At 53.7% G+C, this 16,477-nt stretch overlaps 1 protein-coding gene across 1 annotated transcript in view; it reads right to left on the reverse strand.

The window, feature by feature from the left end:
• Positions 1–16,477, reverse strand: part of LOC142465719 (solute carrier family 22 member 20-like) — a 38,921-nt gene that overhangs the window by 20,509 nt on the left and 1,935 nt on the right. Inside the window, 2 exon segments of the mRNA XM_075569945.1 lie at positions 1,829–1,871; positions 1,873–1,984. Of these exon segments, the coding sequence (XP_075426060.1) occupies positions 1,829–1,871; positions 1,873–1,984 (155 nt within the window).

Consider the following 16,477-nt stretch of genomic DNA (forward strand, 5'->3'; position numbering starts at 1 on the left):
TGTGTATACATGGTGTAGTAGTGTGTGTGAGAGGGAGGCTGGCACTGCCCGCGCTGTGTATACATGGTGTAGTGTGTGTGAGAGGGAGGCTGGCACTGCCCGCGCTGTGTATACATGGTGTAGAAGTGTGTGTGAGGGGGAGGCTGGCACTGCCCGCGCTGTGTATACATGGTGTAGTAGTGTGTGAGAGGGAGGCTGGCACTGCCCGCGCTGTGTATACATGGTGTAGTAGTGTGTGTGAGAGGGAGGCTGGCACTGCCCGCGCTGTGTATACATGGTGTAGTAGTGTGTGTGAGAGGGAGGCTGGCACTGCCCGCGCTGTGTATACATGGTGTAGTGTGTGTGAGAGGGAGGCTGGCACTGCCCGCGCTGTGTATACATGGTGTAGTAGATTGTGTGAGAGGGAGGCTGGCACTGCCCGCGCTGTGTATACATGGTGTAGTAGTGTGTGTGAGAGGGAGGCTGGCACTAATCGCGCTGTGTATACATGGTGTAGTAGTGTGTGTGAGAGGGAGGCTGGCACTGCCCGCGCTGTGTATACATGGTGTAGTAGTGTGTGTGAGAGGGAGGCTGCCGCTGCCCGCGCTGTGTATACATGGTGTAGTAGTGTGTGTGAGAGGGAGGCTAGCACTGCCCGCGCTGTGTATACATGGTGTAGAGGTGTGTGTGAGAGGGAGGCTGGCACTGCCCGCGCTGTGTATACATGGTGTAGTAGTGTGTGGTGATGGAAGGCTGGCACTGCCCGCGCTGTTTATACATGGTGTAGTGTGTGTGAGGGGGAGGCTGGCACTGCCTGCACTGTGCATACATGGGTGTAGAGGTGTGTGAGGGGAGGCTGGCACTGCCCGCGCTGTGCATACATGGTGTACCGCTGTGCATACATGTTGTACCGGTGTGTGTGTGAGGAGGAGGCTGGCACTGCCCGTGCTGTGCATACATGGTGTACCAGTGTGTGTGTGAGGGGGAGGCTGGCACTGTCTGCGCTGTGCATACATGGTGTACCGGTGTGTGTGTGTGTGAGGAGGAGGCTGGCACTGTCTGTGCTGTGCATACATGGTATAACCAGTGTGTGTGTGAGGGGGAGGCTGGCACTGTTTGCGCTGTGCATACATGGTGTACCGGTGTGTGTGAGGGGGAGGCTGGCACTGTTTGCGCTGTGCATACATGGTGTACCGGTGTGTGTGTGAGGGGGAGGCTGGCACTGTTTGCGCTGTGCATACATGGTGTACCGGTGTGTGTGTGAGGGGGAGGCTGGCACTGTTTGCGCTGTGCATACATGGTGTACCAGTGTGTGTGTGAGGGGGAGGCTGGCATTGCCTGCATTGTGCATACATGGTGTACCAGTGTGTGTGTGAGGGGGAGGCTGGCACTGTTTGCGCTGTGCATACATGGTGTACCGGTGTGTGTGTGAGGAGGAGGCTGGCACTGTCCGCGCTGTGTATACATGGTGTACCAGTGTGTGTGTGTGAGGAGGAGGCTGGCACTGCCTGCACTGTACATACATGGTGTAGAGGTGTGTGAGGGGAGGCTGGCACTGCCCGCGCTGTGCATACATGGTGTACCAGTGTGTGTGTGAGAGGGAGGCTGGCACTGCCTGCACTGTACATACATGGTGTAGTAGTGTGTGCGACGGGGGAAGCTGGCACTGCCTACACTGTGCATACATGGTGTACCGGTGTGTGTGTGAGGAGGAGGCCGGCACTGCCTGTGCTGTGCATACATGGTGTACCGGTGTGTGTGTGAGGAGTAGGCTGGCACTGCCCGCGCTGTGCATACATGGTGTAGTAGTGTCTGCGAGGGTGAGTCTGGCACTGCCTCTTGCACTCACTCAGACACAGCGTGTTCAGCATGACGCTGGAGAAAGTCATGCCCGCTGACAAGCCTGAAGATCACGTAACATGGAAAGTTGGGCAGAAATGCAACCAGAGTCCCAGCTATCGACATCTGCATGTATGACCATATAAGGACCGTTCTGCGTCCATACCTGCAGCAAGGAAAGAGGGTACAGAGTCTGGCACTTCTAGGGTTCTCACAGGGGAAACAGAGCCTGGCACTTCTAGGGTTCTCACCTCACAGGGGAGAGAGAGCCTGGCACTTCTAGGGTTCTCACCTCACAGGGGAGAGAGAGCCTGGCACTTCTAGGGTTCTCACAGGGACAGTCTGGCACTTCTAGGGTTTTCACCTCACAGGGGAGACAGAGCCTGGCACTTCTAGGGTTCTCATCTCACAGGGGAGACAGAGCCTGGCACTTCTAGGGTTCTCACCTCACAGGGGAGACAGAGCCTGGCACTTCTAGGGTTCTCACAGGGGAGACAGAGCCTGGCACTTCTCGGGTTCTCACAGGGGAGACAGAGCCTGGCACTTCTAGGGTTCTCACAGTGGAGACAGAGCCTGGCACTTCTAGGGTTCTCACCTCACAGGGGAGACAGAGCCTGGCACCTCTAGGGTTCTCACAGGGGAGACAGAGCCTGGCACTTCTAGGGTTCTCACAGGGGAGACAGAGCCTGGCACTTCTAGGGTTCTCACCTCACAGGGGAGACAGAGCCTGGCACTTCTAGGGTTCTCACAGGGGAGACAGAGCCTGGCACTTCTCGGGTTCTCACAGGGGAGACAGAGCCTGGCACTTCTAGGGTTCTCACAGTGGAGACAGAGCCTGGCACTTCTAGGGTTCCTCACCTCACAGGGGAGACAGAGCCTGGCATCTCTAGGGTTCTCACAGGGGAGACAGAGCCTGGCACTTCTAGGGTTCTCACAGGGGAGACAGAGCCTGGCACTTCTAGGGTTCTCACCTCACAGGGGAGACAGAGCCTGGCACTTCTAGGGGTTCTCACAGGGGAGACAGAGCCTGGCACTTCTAGAGTTCTCACAGGGGAGACAGAGCCTGGCACTTCTAGAGTTCTCACAGGGGAGACAGAGCCTGGCACTTCTAGGGTTCTCACCTCACAGGGGAGACAGAGCCTGGCACTTCTAGAGTTCTCACAGGGGAGACAGAGCCTGGCCACTTCTAGGGTTCTCACCTCACAGGGGAGACAGAGCCTGGCACTTCTAGGGTTCTCACCTCACAGGGAAGACAGAGCCTGGCACTTCTCGTGTTCTCACAGGGGAGACAGAGCCTGGCACTTCTAGGGTTCTCACCTCACAGGGAAGACAGAGCCTGGCACTTCTCGTGTTCTCACAGGGGAGACAGAGCCTGGCACTTCTCGTGTTCTCACAGGGGAGACAGAGCCTGGCACTTCTAGGGTTGGTTAAAATAAATTCAGCTAGTAGAAAGAGAGTGAGTTAAAAAAATGTGAGATCCCAGCCTCACTTACTGTAGATTGATATATCAGACTAGCCACAGCTGTAAGTGATTGGGTGTGGGATCAGAAACAAACACTTATCACAACCTCTAAGGAACCCGCTGGTTGGCCAATTGTGTGTCGGTTTAACTATGGGGTCACTATGACGCGTCACTGCGTCTTAGTGTAAGGGGTTGTATCACAAACTTTCACCTGAGCCCCTGTTTTGTCTCGTGTAGTGATTCTGTTCTAGGAACAAATCGATAGATCTCAGACTCCTCCATTACCCATCTTTCTTACTCTGCTTCCCCCCCCCTCCCCCCCTGTTCCCCCCCTCTCCCCCCCCCCCTCCCCCCCTCTTCCCCCCCTCTCCTCTCCCTCTCCCCCCCCCTCTCCCCCTCTCCCCCCTTCCCCCCCCTTCTCCCCTCCTCCCCCCCCTTCCCCCCTCATTCCCCCCCTCCTCCCCCCCTTCCCCCCTACTCCCCCCCCCTTCCCCCCCCTCCTCCCCCCTTCCTCCCCTCCTCCCCCCTTCCTCCTCCCCCTCTCCTCTCCTCCCACCCTTCCCCCCCTTCTCCCCTCCTCCCCCCTCTCCCCCTCCTCCCCCCCCTCCCCTCCTCCTCCCCCTCCTCCTCCTCCTCCCCCCCCCTCCTCCCCCCCTCCTCCCCCCCCTCCTCCCCCCCTCCTCCGCCCCCTCCTCCCCCCCCACCTCCCCTCCTCCTCCCCCCCCTCCTCCCCTCCTCCACCCCTCCTCCTCCCCCTCCTCCTCCCCTCCTCCTCCCCCCTCCTCCCCTCCTCCCCTCCTCCCCTCCTCCCCTCCTCCTCCCCTCCTCCTCCTCCCCCCCCTCCTCCCCTCCTCCTCCCCCCCCTCCTCCCCTCCTCCCCTCCTCCTCCCCCCCCTCCTCCCCTCCTCCTCCCCCCCCTCCTCCCCTCCTCCTCCCCTCTTCCCCTCCTCCTCCCCTCCTCCTCCCCCCCCTCCTCCCCCCCTCCTCCCCTCCTCCCCCCCCTCCTCCCCCCTCCTCCCCCTCCTCCTCCCTCCCCCCTCTTCCCCTCCTCCTCCCCTCCTCCTCCCCCCCCCCTCCCCTCCTCCTCCCCCCCCCTCCTCCCCTCCTCCTCCCCTCCTCCTCCCCCCCCTCCTCCCCTCCTCCTCCCCCCCCCTCCTCCCCTCCTCCTCCCCCCCCCCCTCCTCCCCCTCCTCCCCCCCCTCCTCCCCTCCTCCCTCCTCCTCCCCCTCCTCCCCTCCTCCCTCCTCCTCCCCCTCCTCCCCTCCTCCTCCCCCCCCTCCTCCCCTCCTCCTCCCCCCCCCCTCCTCCCCTCCTCCCCCCCCTCCTCCCCTCCTCCTCCCCTCCTCCTCCCCCCCCCCTCCTCCCCCCCCTCCTCCCCCTCCTCCCCCCCTCCTCCCCCCCCCTCCTCCCCTCATCCCCCCCCCCTCCTCCCCCCCCCTCCTCCCCTCCTCCCCCCCCCTCCTCCCCTCATCCCCCCCCTCCTCCCCTCCTCCCCCCCCTCCTCCCCTCCCTCCCCCCCCTCCTCCCCTCCTCCCCTCCTCCCCTCCTCCCCCCCCCTCCTCCCCCTCCTCCCCCCCCCTCCTCCCCTCCTCCCCCCCTCCTCCCCCCCCTCCTCCCCCCCCTCCTCCCCTCCTCCCCCCCCTCCTCCCCCTCCTCCCCCCCCTCCTCCCCTCCTCCCCCCCCCTCCTCCCCTCCTCCCCCCCCTCCTCCCCTCCTCCTCCCCTCCTCCTCCCCCCCTCCTCCCCTCCTCCCCCCCTCCTCCCCTCCTCCTCCCCCCCTCCTCCCCTCCTCCCCCCCTCCTCCCCTCCTCCTCCCCCCCTCCTCCCCTCCTCCTCCCCCTCCTCCTCCCCTCCTCCTCCCCTCCTCCTCCTCCCCCCCCCCCTCCCTTCCTCCTCCTCCCCCCCCCTCCCTTCCTCCTCCTCCCCCCTCCCTTCCTCCTCCTCCCCCCTCCCTTCCTCCTCCTCCCCCCCCCTCCCTTCCTCCTCCTCCCCCCCCTCCCTTCCTCCTCCTCCCCCCTCCCTTCCTCCTCCTCCCCCCCCTCCCTTCCTCCTCCTCCCCCCCCCCCTCCCTTCCTCCTCCTCCCCCCCTCCTCCCTTCCTCCTCCCCCTCCCCCTCCTCCCTTCCTCCTCCCCCCCTCCTCCCTTCCTCCTCCCCCCCTCCTCCCTTCCTCCTCCCCCCCTCCTCCCTTCCTCCTCCCCCTCCTCCCTTCCTCCTCCGCCCCTCCTCCCTTCCTCCTCCTCCCCCCCTCCCTTCCTCCTCCTCCCCCCCCTCCTCCCCCCCCTCCTCCCCTCCTCCTCCCCCCCCCTCCTCCCCTCCTCCTCCCCCCCCTCCTCCCCTCCTCCTCTCCTCCTCCCCCCCCCTCCTCCCCTCCTCCTCCCCCCTCCTCCCCCCCTCCACCCCCCTCCTCCCCCCCTCCACCCCCCTCCTCCCCCCCTCCAACCCCTCCTCCTCCTCCCCTCCTCCTCCCCTCCTCCTCCCCTCCCCACTATTATACCCGGGATTGCCATTACAGAGCCCCATATACATAGCTGCTGAGGATAAGGAGATTAAGGGAACACTAGATCCGCTCCTCATTTACAGATATTGTTATATAATCAGACACTGGTTCTTGTTTAAATCCTAGACCAGGGGCGGTCAACTCCAGCCCTCAAGGGCCACCAACAGGCCAGGTATTAGGGATATCAATGATTCAGCACAGATAGTGCAGCCATTCTCACTGAGCCACTAATTGAGCAACCTGTGCTGAAGCAGGGATATCCTTAAAACCTGACCTGTTGGTAGCCCTTGAGGACTGCAGTTGGCCGCCCTGTCCTAGTACCTATGTTTCAAAATGTTAAGTAGCAATTAAGCATAAATCAGCCCAAAGCAAATAAATATTATTGCATTACTAGCCACTGGGTCCCATGTATGTTTAGTACATAGGACTACAGATGTAAATGGGCTGTTCAGCTAAAATCACTCATTGAATCTCTCAGCCCCCGCAACATTTTAAACACATTTAGCGTTCAGTGCAGTATTCTTTTAGTATTTAGTTCACTGTAAGATTGTATCTACTCCCCAATGGAGTGATTTCCTTTTTCTCGCAGCACCTTGCACAGACTAGCAGCTACAGTACAGTATGTATCATCTCAAGGGTTTGCTGCACTGTGGAAAGAGTTTCTCTCTCACCCCGCACCCAATCTACTTCCGGTGTAGCTAGTCTGATATATCAATCTGAGCAAGGCTAGGACATCAAACACTGCATTCCCCATATATAATATACTAGTCTAAGACATGTGAATGTGCTCACAAGTAATGTTTTTATTTGCTATAGGCTATACGGTGGAAGGGTTCCAGTCACCTTTTCACCCGCCATAGCCTAAATAATGTGTGGTGGAACCCTACCCGTCTTAAATTGCAAAGCCAGTACAACCAACTGATGAGACCCAAAAGGTCGAAACAGCTCTTGGTGAGAGGGTTAACTGGCTTTGCATCGGATCCCAGGCTGTGTTTAAAAGCTGTGTTTAAAATAGCGAGCATTGGCTTAAGGGTTCCATGTAATCATGCATTTATGACAAAAGGTGGCAATGTGTGCTGCAGTGTGTGTGTGTGTGTGTGTGTGTGTGTGTGTGTGTGTGTGTGTGTGTGTGTGTGTGTGTGTGTGTGTGTGTGTGTGTGTGTGTGTGTGTGTGTGTGTGTGTGTGTGTGTGTGTGTGTGTGTGGTGACAATCGGTTGATGCTCCTGTTCTGAATCTGAAAAAAACCTGATTGTGTGCCTAACGAAATGGCCGCCTTCTAACTTTGTCCTGCAGTCTGTGAAATGTTACAGCTGATATGTAACATTATATTACTAAGTGAAACATATTATTGTTACTGCTTTCAGAGTTATAAACAGTCTGCTGTTTCGAACACAGCAAAAGATCAGTTTGTGATTCTTTGTTGCCAAAGGGCAAAGCTAAAAAAAAGTTTGTGTCAGAGCCTGCTTCAAAAGAGGACGTGGATATGACTGTAAAGTTGCTGCAGCAACCACAGGATGATCAGTACATTAAAAAAAATCACTAAAAATGGCATTAGGAGTTAAAAATATGCAGACAGTTATCTAATAATACAGAATGTATTTATTTAAAACAAACATACAGAGAATGTGTCATGTTTTGCTGCTTTAACTCTCTTTCTACTAACTGAATTTATTTCAACTATGTGATAATTAAAATGTATGTTTTAAGTATATCCAAAGCTGAAATCTAAAATGAAAGATGGTAATACACTAAATATAGCATTGCATGTGCAGTATAATCACACAGGCATATGATGAAAGTGCACGACAGTAAGAGGGGTTGTTTCTTGTTTCAGATTCAATCTTTTGTGAATATGATACGTAATCCCCTATTAGCACCAATCCACAGTTAGACCTGACTATACACGTCCTCACAAGCAAACAGGCAGTTAGACCTGACTATACACGTCCTCACAAGCACACAGGCAGTTAGACCTGACTATACACGTCCTCACCAGCACACAGGCAGTTAGACCTGACTATACACGTCCTCACAAGCACACAGACAGTTAGACCTGACTATACACGTCCTCACAAGCACACAGGCAGTTAGACCTGACTATACACGTCCTCACAAGCACACAGGCAGTTAGACCTGACTATACACGTCCTCACAAGCACACAGGCAGTTAGACCTGACTGTACAAGTCCTCACAAGCACACAGGCAGTTAAACCTGACTATACACGTCCTCACAAGCACACAGGCAGTTAGACCTGACTGTACACGTCCTCACAAGCACACAGGCAGTTAGACCTGACTGTACACGTCCTCACAAGCACACAGACAGTTAGACCTGACTGTACACGTCCTCACAAGCACACAGGCAGTTAGACCTGACTGTACACATACAGTACTCACAAGCACACAGGCAGTTAGACCTGACTGTACACGTCCTCACAAGCACACAGGCAGTTAGACCTGACTATACACGTCCTCACAAGCACACAGGCAGTTAGACCTGACTATACACGTCCTCACAAGCACACAGGCAGTTAGACCTGACTATACACGTCCTCACCAGCACACAGGCAGTTAGACCTGACTATACACGTCCTCACAAGCACACAGACAGTTAGACCTGACTATACACGTCCTCACCAGCACACAGGCAGTTAGACCTGACTATACACGTCCTCACAAGCACACAGACAGTTAGACCTGACTATACACGTCCTCACAAGCACACAGGCAGTTAGACCTGACTGTACACGTCCTCACAAGCACACAGGCAGTTAGACCTGACTATACACGTCCTCACAAGCACACAGGCAGTTAGACCTGACTATACACGTCCTCACAAGCACACAGGCAGTTAGACCTGACTATACACGTCCTCACCAGCACACAGGCAGTTAGACCTGACTATACACGTCCTCACAAGCACACAGACAGTTAGACCTGACTATACACGTCCTCACCAGCACACAGGCAGTTAGACCTGACTATACACGTCCTCACAAGCACACAGACAGTTAGACCTGACTATACACGTCCTCACAAGCACACAGGCAGTTAGACCTGACTATACACGTCCTCACAAACACACAGACAGTTAGACCTGACTATACACGTCCTCACAAGCACACAGGCAGTTAGACCTGACTATACACGTCCTCACAAGCACACAGGCAGTTAGACCTGACTATTCACGTCCTCACAAGCACACAGGCAGTTAGACCTGACTATACACGTCCTCACAAGCACACAGGCAGTTAGACCTGACTATACTGTACACGTCCTCACAAGCACACAGGCAGTTAGACCTGACTATACACCTCCTCACCAGCACACAGGCAGTTAGACCTGACTATACACGTCCTCACCAGCACACAGGCAGTTAGACCTGATTATACACGTCCCCCAAGCACACAGACAGTTAGACCGGACTATACACGTCCTCACAAGCACACAGGCAGTTAGACCTGACTATACACGTCCTCACAAGCACACAGAGAGTTAGACCTGACTATACACGTCCAAACAAGCACACAGACAGTTAGACCTGACTATACACGTCCTCACAAGCACACAGACAGTTAGACCTGACTATACACGTCCTCACCAGCACACAGACAGTTAGACCTGACTATACACGTCCTCACCAGCACACAGACAGTTAGACCTGACTATACACGTCCTCACAAGCAAACAGGCAGTTAGACCTGACTATACACGTCCTCACAAGCACACAGGCAGTTAGACCTGACTATACACGTCCTCACCAGCACACAGGCAGTTAGACCTGACTATACACGTCCTCACAAGCACACAGACAGTTAGACCTGACTATACACGTCCTCACAAGCACACAGGCAGTTAGACCTGACTATACACGTCCTCACAAGCACACAGGCAGTTAGACCTGACTATACACGTCCTCACAAGCACACAGGCAGTTAGACCTGACTGTACAAGTCCTCACAAGCACACAGGCAGTTAAACCTGACTATACACGTCCTCACAAGCACACAGGCAGTTAGACCTGACTGTACACGTCCTCACAAGCACACAGGCAGTTAGACCTGACTGTACACGTCCTCACAAGCACACAGACAGTTAGACCTGACTGTACACGTCCTCACAAGCACACAGGCAGTTAGACCTGACTGTACACATACACTGGCGACACACTTTATTCGAGCTCGGCTAGTCCCACGAATTCGGGTATACCCGGGTGTATTGAGGTTTGTGACTGTTTTCTGCCCGAGTGCATTGAGGTATTTTCCAGGCAGGGATTGAAGCATTTTATTCCCGCTGGCTGCAATACTGCACAGTATATATATATATACTGCATTACAATTCATGAATTTATGCCATCTGGTAGACACGCGAAGCATTGCAGCCTATTAAATCCTAATCATTATCATTTAACATATCAGCCGCCCGTCAGCCAGGCATGAACCCAGGCTTGGAAGGCAAACGCAACGGGGCTTGTCAGAGGTGAGGAGCGGCGCATTCCAGGTATCTGCCAGGTACATACTGGGTATTTGCTCGAATAAAGTGTGTCGGTGCAGTACTCACAAGCACACAGGCAGTTAGACCTGACTGTACACGTCCTCACAAGCACACAGGCAGTTAGACCTGACTATACACGTCCTCACAAGCACACAGGCAGTTAGACCTGACTATACACGTCCTCACAAGCACACAGGCAGTTAGACCTGACTATACACGTCCTCACCAGCACACAGGCAGTTAGACCTGACTATACACGTCCTCACAAGCACACAGACAGTTAGACCTGACTATACACGTCCTCACCAGCACACAGGCAGTTAGACCTGACTATACACGTCCTCACAAGCACACAGACAGTTAGACCTGACTATACACGTCCTCACCAGCACACAGACAGTTAGACCTGACTATACACGTCCTCACAAGCACACAGGCAGTTAGACCTGACTATACACGTCCTCACAAGCACACAGGCAGTTAGACCTGACTATACACGTCCTCACAAACACACAGACAGTTAGACCTGACTATACACGTCCTCACAAGCACACAGGCAGTTAGACCTGACTATACACGTCCTCACAAGCACACAGGCAGTTAGACCTGACTATTCACGTCCTCACAAGCACACAGGCAGTTAGACCTGACTATACACGTCCTCACAAGCACACAGGCAGTTAGACCTGACTATACTGTACACGTCCTCACAAGCACACAGGCAGTTAGACCTGACTATACACCTCCTCACCAGCACACAGGCAGTTAGACCTGACTATACACGTCCTCACCAGCACACAGGCAGTTAGACCTGATTATACACGTCCCCCAAGCACACAGACAGTTAGACCGGACTATACACGTCCTCACAAGCACACAGGCAGTTAGACCTGACTATACACGTCCAAACAAGCACACAGACAGTTAGACCTGACTATACACGTCCTCACAAGCACACAGACAGTTAGACCTGACTATACACGTCCTCACCAGCACACAGACAGTTAGACCTGACTATACACGTCCTCACCAGCACACAGACAGTTAGACCTGACTATACACGTCCTCACAAGCAAACAGGCAGTTAGACCTGACTATACACGTCCTCACAAGCACACAGGCAGTTAGACCTGACTATACACGTCCTCACCAGCACACAGGCAGTTAGACCTGACTATACACGTCCTCACAAGCACACAGACAGTTAGACCTGACTATACACGTCCTCACAAGCACACAGGCAGTTAGACCTGACTATACACGTCCTCACAAGCACACAGGCAGTTAGACCTGACTATACACGTCCTCACAAGCACACAGACAGTTAGACCTGACTATACACGTCCTCACCAGCACACAGGCAGTTAGACCTGACTATACACGTCCTCACAAGCACACAGACAGTTAGTCCTGACTATACACGTCCTCACCAGCACACAGGCAGTTAGACCTGACTATACACGTCCTCACAAGCACACAGGCAGTTAGACCTGACTATACACGTCCTCACAAGCACACAGACAGTTAGACCGGACTATACACGTCCTCACAAGCACACAGACAGTTAGACCTGACTATACACATCCTCACAAGCACACAGACAGTTAGACCTGACTATACACGTCCTCACCAGCACACAGGCAGTTAGACCTGACTATACACGTCCTCACAAGCACACAGGCAGTTAGACCTGACTATACACGTCCTCACAAACACACAGGCAGTTAGACCTGACTATACACATCCTCACAAGCACACAGGCAGTTAGACCTGACTATACACATCCTCACAAGCACACAGGCAGTTAGACCTGACTATACACGTCCTCACAAGCACACAGACAGTTAGACCTGACTATACACGTCCTCACAAGCACACAGGCAGTTAGACCTGACTATACACGTCCTCACCAGCACACAGGCAGTTAGACCGGACTATACACGTCCTCACCAGTACACAGACAGTTAGACCCAACTATACACGTTCTCACAAGCACACAGGCAGTTAGACCGGACTATACACGTCCTCACAAGCACACAGACAGTTAGACCGGACTATACACGTCCTCACAAGCACACAGGCAGTTAGACCCGACTATACACGTCCTCACAAGCACACGGACAGTTAGACCGGACTATACACGTCCTCACAAGCACACAGGCAGTTAGACCCGACTATACACGTCCTCACAAGCACACGGACAGGTAGACCTGACTATACACGTCCTCACCAGCACACAGACAGTTAGACCTGACTATACACGTCCTCACCAGCACACAGACAGTTAGACCCGACTATACACGTCCTCACCAGCACACAGACAGTTAGACCCGACTATACACGTCCTCACCAGCACACAGGCAGTTAGACCTGACTATACACGTCCTCACCAGCACACAGGCAGTTAGACCCAACTATACACGTCCTCACCAGCACACAGACAGTTAGACCCGACTATACACGTCCTCACAAGCACACAGGCAGTTAGACCTGACTATACACGTCCTCACAAGCACACAGGCAGTTAGACCTGACTATACACCTCCTCACCAGCACACAGGCAGTTAGACCTGACTATACACGTCCTCACCAGCACACAGGCAGTTAGACCGGACTATACACGTCCTCACAAGCCACAGACAGTTAGACCGGACTATACACGTCCTCACAAGCACACAGGCAGTTAGACCTGACTATACACGTCCTCACAAGCACACAGGCAGTTAGACCTGACTATACACCTCCTCACCAGCACACAGGCAGTTAGACCTGACTATACACGTCCTCACCAGCACACAGGCAGTTAGACCTGATTATACACGTCCCCCAAGCACACAGACAGTTAGACCGGACTATACACGTCCTCACAAGCACACAGGCAGTTAGACCTGACTATACACGTCCTCACAAGCACACAGAGAGTTAGACCTGACTATACACGTCCTCACAAGCACACAGACAGTTAGACCTGACTATACACGTCCTAACAAGCACACAGACATTTAGACCTGACTATACACGTCCTCACCAGCACACAGACAGTTAGACCTGACTATACACGTCCTCACCAGCACACAGACAGTTAGACCTGACTATACACGTCCTCACAAGCAAACAGGCAGTTAGACCTGACTATACACGTCCTCACAAGCACACAGGCAGTTAGACCTGACTATACACGTCCTCACAAGCACACAGACAATTAGGCCTGACTATACACGTCCTCACCAGCACACAGGCAGTTAGACCTGACTATACACGTCCTCACAAGCACACAGGCAGTTAGACCTGACTATACACGTCCTCACCAGCACACAGGCAGTTAGACCTGACTATACACGTCCTCACAAGCACACAGACAGTTAGACCTGACTATACACGTCCTCACAAGCACACCGACAGTTAGACCTGACTATACACGTCCTCACAAGCACACAGACAGTTAGACCTGACTATACACGTCCTCACAAACACACAGGCAGTTAGACCTGACTATACACGTCCTCACAAGCACACAGACAGTTAGGCCTGACTATACACGTCCTCACCAGCACACAGGCAGTTAGACCTGACTATACACGTCCTCACAAGCACACAGGCAGTTAGACCTGACTATACACGTCCTCACAAGCACACAGGCAGTTAGACCTGACTATACACGTCCTCACAAACACACAGGCAGTTAGACCTGACTATACACGTCCTCACAAGCACACAGACAGTTAGACCTGACTATACACGTCCTCACAAGCACACAGGCAGTTAGACCTGACTATACACGTCCTCACAAGCACACAGGCAGTTAGACCTGACTATACACGTCCTCACAAACACACAGGCAGTTAGACCTGACTATACACGTCCTCACAAGCACACAGGCAGTTAGACCTGACTATACACGTCCTCACAAGCACACAGGCAGTTAGACCCGACTATACACGTCCTCACAAGCACACGGACAGTTAGACCTGACTATACACGTCCTCACCAGCACACAGACAGTTAGACCCGACTATACACGTCCTCACCAGCACACAGGCAGTTAGACCCGACTATACACGTCCTCACAAGCACACAGGCAGTTAGACCCGACTATACACGTCCTCACAAGCACACAGGCAGTTAGACCTGACTATACACGTCCTCACAAGCACACAGACAGTTAGACCCGACTATACATGTCCTCACAAGCACACAGACCGTTAGACCGGACTATACACATCCTCACAAGCACACAGGCAGTTAGACCCGACTATACACGTCCTCACAAGCACACAGGCAGTTAGACCCGACTATACACGTCCTCACAAGCACACAGGCAGTTAGACCTGACTATACACGTCCTCACAAGCACACAGACAGTTAGACCCGACTATACACGTCCTCACAAGCACACAGACAGTTAGACCCGACTATACACGTCCTCACAAGCACACAGGCAGTTAGACCTGACTATACACGTCCTCACCAGCACACAGACAGTTAGACCTGACTATACACGTCCTCACCAGCACACAGACAGTTAGACCTGACTATACACGTCCTCACAAGCAAACAGGCAGTTAGACCTGACTATACACGTCCTCACAAGCACACAGGCAGTTAGACCTGACTATACACGTCCTCACAAGCACACAGACAATTAGGCCTGACTATACACGTCCTCACCAGCACACAGGCAGTTAGACCTGACTATACACGTCCTCACAAGCACACAGGCAGTTAGACCTGACTATACACGTCCTCACCAGCACACAGGCAGTTAGACCTGACTATACACGTCCTCACAAGCACACAGACAGTTAGACCTGACTATACACGTCCTCACAAGCACACCGACAGTTAGACCTGACTATACACGTCCTCACAAGCACACAGACAGTTAGACCTGACTATACACGTCCTCACAAGCACACAGGCAGTTAGACCTGACTATACACGTCCTCACAAGCACACAGACAGTTAGGCCTGACTATACACGTCCTCACCAGCACACAGGCAGTTAGACCTGACTATACACGTCCTCACAAGCACACAGGCAGTTAGACCTGACTATACACGTCCTCACTAGCACACAGGCAGTTAGACCTGACTATACACGTCCTCACAAACACACAGGCAGTTAGACCTGACTATACACGTCCTCACAAGCACACAGACAGTTAGACCTGACTATACACGTCCTCACAAGCACACAGGCAGTTAGACCTGACTATACACGTCCTCACAAGCACACAGGCAGTTAGACCTGACTATACACGTCCTCACAAACACACAGGCAGTTAGACCTGACTATACACGTCCTCACAAGCACACAGGCAGTTAGACCTGACTATACACGTCCTCACAAGCACACAGGCAGTTAGACCCGACTATACACGTCCTCACAAGCACACGGACAGTTAGACCTGACTATACACGTCCTCACCAGCACACAGACAGTTAGACCCGACTATACACGTCCTCACCAGCACACAGGCAGTTAGACCCGACTATACACGTCCTCACAAGCACACAGGCAGTTAGACCCGACTATACACGTCCTCACAAGCACACAGGCAGTTAGACCTGACTATACACGTCCTCACAAGCACACAGACAGTTAGACCCGACTATACATGTCCTCACAAGCACACAGGCAGTTAGACCCGACTATACACGTCCTCACAAGCACACAGGCAGTTAGACCTGACTATACACGTCCTCACAAGCACACAGGCAGTTAGACCTGACTATACACGTCCTCACCAGCACACAGGCAGTTAGACCTGACTATACACGTCCTCACAAGCACACAGGCAGTTAGACCCGACTATACACGTCCTCACAAGCACACAGGCAGTTAGACCCGACTATACACGTCCTCACAAGCACACAGGCAGTTAGACCTGACTATACACGTCCTCACAAGCACACAGGCAGTTAGACCCGGCTATACACGTCCTCACAAGCACACAGGCAGTTAGACCCGACTATACACGTCCTCACAAGCACACAGGCAGTTAGACCTGACTATACACGTCCTCACAAGCACACAGGCAGTTAGACCTGACTATACACGTCCTCACAAGCACACAGACAGTTAGACCTGACTATACACGTCCTCACAAGCACACAGGCAGTTAGACCTGACTATACACGTCCTCACAAGCACACAGACAGTTAGGCCTGACTATACACGTCCTCACAAGCACACAGACAGTT

This window comes from Ascaphus truei, chromosome 14 (assembly GCF_040206685.1).
Source record: "Ascaphus truei isolate aAscTru1 chromosome 14, aAscTru1.hap1, whole genome shotgun sequence".
NCBI classification, from domain to species: domain Eukaryota; kingdom Metazoa; phylum Chordata; class Amphibia; order Anura; family Ascaphidae; genus Ascaphus; species Ascaphus truei.